Below are 3,481 nucleotides of genomic sequence, written 5' to 3'. Positions count from 1 at the left end.
ATACTAGACCACTTGACCTGCCTCTTGAGAAATCTGTATGCAGGTCAGGAAGCAACAGTTAGAACTGGGCATGGAACAACAGACTGGTTCCAAATAGGCAAAGGAGTACGTCAAGGCTGTGTATTGTCACTCTACTTATTTAACTTATATGCAGGGAACATCATGAGAAAAATCAAGATTGCCGGGAGAAATATTAATAACCTCAGATATGCAGATGATACCACCCTTATGGCAGAAAGTGAAGAAGAACTAAAGAGCCTCTTGATGAAAGTGAAAGTGGACAGTGAAAGAGTTGGCTTAAAGCTCAACATTCAGAAAACGAAGATCATGGCATCTGGTCCCATCACTTCATGGGAAATAGATGGGGAAACAGTGGAAACAGTGTCAGACTTTATTTTTTGGGGCTTCAAAATCACTGCAGATGGTGATTGCAGCCATGAAATTAAAAGACGCTTACTCCTTGGAAGAAAATAGAATGCATATTCAAAAGCAGCAACATTACTTTGCCAAGAAAGGCCCATCTAGTCAAGGCTATGGTTTTTCCAGTGGTCGTGTATGGATGTGAGAATTGGACTGTGAAGAAAGCTGAGTGCCAAAGAATTGATGATTTTGAACTGTGGTGTTGGAGAAGACTCTTGAGAGTCCCTTGGACTGCAAGGAGATCCAACCAGTCCATTCTGAAGGAGATCAGCCCTGGGATTTCTTTGGAAGGAATGATGCTAAAGCTGAAACTCCAGTACTTTAGCCACCTCATTCGAAGAGTTGACTCATTGGAAAAGACTCTAATGCTGGGAGGGATTGGGGGCAGGAGGAGAAGGGGCCGACAGAGGATGAGATGGCTGGATGGCATCACTGACTCGATGGACGTGAGTCTGGGTGAACTCCAGGAGTTGGTGATGGACAGGGAGGCCTGGCATGCTGCGATTCATGGGGTCACAAAGAGTCGGACACGACTGAGCAAGTGAACTGAATTGAACTGAGGTGATTTAAAATATAGCTCATTTTAAGAACCATTGACTTAGAAACCATTTAACATATCAAAAGAAAGTCTAGGATTACTTGAGGTTAACTTGGAACAAACAAAAATAAAAGAAGAACTTCAACCAGTATAACTCTGGAATGTGGTGCAGCCTGCCACATCCTCCTCCCCCAAGGTTAGTGAGAAAACAGCATTCCAAAATCACATCTGTGTTGAAATTTTAAAAGAAGTGTGTGTGTGTGTGTGTGTGTGTGTGTACAGACAAAAATTTTGCAAAGCCAACTAGGAAATTTTATTTGGTTTCTGGGGTAGAGGGTGGGAGGAGGAGGGGAACCAATGGGTGGTGAAGGGAAGGGCCATTTTGCGTTGTTACAAGCCCCACTGGTGTCATGGATGATTCTCAATTGGAGTCGTGCGCCACCTGGCGGCTGCCTGGAATTCAAGCGTAGCACCCTCCTCACTCAGCCCACCGGCCCAAGCCTAACACAGGAGGGATGGGGCCACTGTTTGTAACAGATGGGATGGTGGGTACGAAGGGAAGGTCTAGGAATAAAGGGTCCATGAGGATGGGACGTACTTGATCCTTCGAATCCCCTACCTAGCCTGTGTCTGAGGCCCGTGTCTAGCATTTTTTGCAGGGTTTAAGAGGAGAGCCCTGAGCTTGGACACTGGCCTCCGGGGCCATGCAGAGCAGTGTGAAACAGTTGTCAGTGGACAAATGAGGAGATGGTGTCGGGCGGGAGGCCAGCGGCTTGTAAAGCCTTCAGGTGTAACTGAGTCCACCTTCAGAGTCTAAGTGGGAGCTGCCTTGCACAGGTCAGGTGTACCAAGTGCTAGCCGTCTGCATACAGGTGTGTGTTTCAGGCTCTCAGATATCCAGCGTCTCCTGTACAGATGTGTGGTTCAGACTCTCAGATATCCAGTGTCTCCTAACCCAGCCAGGTGTGCCGCCACACTTCACTGCCTGTAAAACTCAATTATCACTGACAGTACGAGAGAACACTTGTTCGTGCAGGTGAAGAGGGCTGAGATCATGAAGACCAACTTGTATCCAGTGTTAAGCCCAACTGCACGTGAATGAGAAATGACAAAGGTCACACACGGCTTACCTCTGCGATTAACAGGGTCCTTAGCAACATACGCAACGTAGTCTGTTGTGTCCTGTGAAAGAGAAAGGAGATGTCACATCACCGATTACGGGGGAAGCAGATGCATCGTGTACACAGCAGCTCAGATACCAAGAGCAGCCCAAACGACAGACCAGCTAAAGGACACATCTCGAACTGTACGCAGGGCAGGGATCACCAGAGATCGGCAGACAGCTCTCACACTGCGAGCAGCAAGGACCTGGAAGGCCCAGGTACTCAACATGTTGGATCACCCAAGGAGTTGTAAAAACACTGATCGCTGAGTCCCAGCTCCCAGATAATCTGATATAACCAGAGTGGATGTGGGCCCCGGGCATCAGAATTTTTAAAAGCAAAACAGATAATTCTATTATGGACCAGGGCTGAGAAACACTGCCATCGGCTCTCCAACAATGGCGCTCAAATCTGAGCTGATGTCAAGAGTTCCCCGCAAGGCTTGTTACAGCGCAGATTGCTGGGCCCCACCCCAGGGTCTCCAACTGTGCAGGTCCGAGCTGAGGGCCCAAAATGTACATTTCTGACAAGCGTCCAGGCAGCTGCTGCTGCTGCTGATCTGGGGGCCACATTCAGAAAATCAGAAGTGGATGTTCAAAGATCGTTTACAAATACCCCTAATGGGTGGATGAGATATGACTTAATGACTGATTTTAATGCTTTTGAGATGTTTCCAAAGTTTGAATTCTATTGAGAAGTCTCCCCCTTACACATGAAATATAAAGTCCCCTTCCTGATTCACCTACTTGGCACACAAAGTAATTGATGATCTCAGAAGTGGCCTAGGCAATCATGTGGATTTTAGTTTCTAAACAGAGGAACCAACAATTCTCTGAATTCTTTTTTTTTTTTGGTTGTACTGGGTCTTCATTGCTGCACGTGGGCTTTCTATAATTGCTGCAAGCAAGGGCTACTCGCTAGTTGTCCCCAGGCTTCTCATTAAGGGAGCTTCTCTTGTTGTGGAGCATAGGCTCTAGAGCACATGGGCTTAGTTGCCCTGAAGCCTATGAGCTCAATTGCCAGACCAGGGATCAAACCTGAATTGGCAGGCCAATTCTCAACCACTGGACCACCAGCAGTGCCCACAGGACTGGAAAAGGTCAGTTTTCATCCTAATCCCTAAGAAAAGCAATGCCAAAGAATGCTCAAACTACCGGACAATTGCACTCATCTCACACACTAGTAAAGTAATGCTCACATTTCTCCAAGCCAGGCTTCAACAATATGTGAACTGTGAACTTCCAGATGTTCAAGCTGGATTTAGAAAAGGCAGAGGAACCAGAGATCAAATTGCCAACATCTGCTGGATCATCGAAAAAGCAAGAGAGTTCCAGAAAAACATCCATTTCTGCTTTATTGC

General features: G+C 46.8%; 1 protein-coding gene across 1 annotated transcript in view; it reads right to left on the bottom strand.

The window, feature by feature from the left end:
- The window catches only part of SHC3 (SHC (Src homology 2 domain containing) transforming protein 3), a 183,825-nt gene that overhangs the window by 59,883 nt on the left and 120,461 nt on the right, over positions 1-3,481 (bottom strand). The window contains exon 6 of the mRNA XM_010844831.1: positions 2,089-2,140. Coding sequence (XP_010843133.1) covers positions 2,089-2,140 — 52 coding nt within the window. The remainder of the gene's footprint in view (positions 1-2,088; positions 2,141-3,481) is intronic.

Source organism: Bison bison, unplaced genomic scaffold, assembly GCF_000754665.1.
Source record: "Bison bison bison isolate TAMUID 2011002044 unplaced genomic scaffold, Bison_UMD1.0 scf7180017864209, whole genome shotgun sequence".
NCBI lineage: Eukaryota > Metazoa > Chordata > Mammalia > Artiodactyla > Bovidae > Bison > Bison bison.
This window is presented reverse-complemented; position numbering and strand designations above follow the sequence as displayed.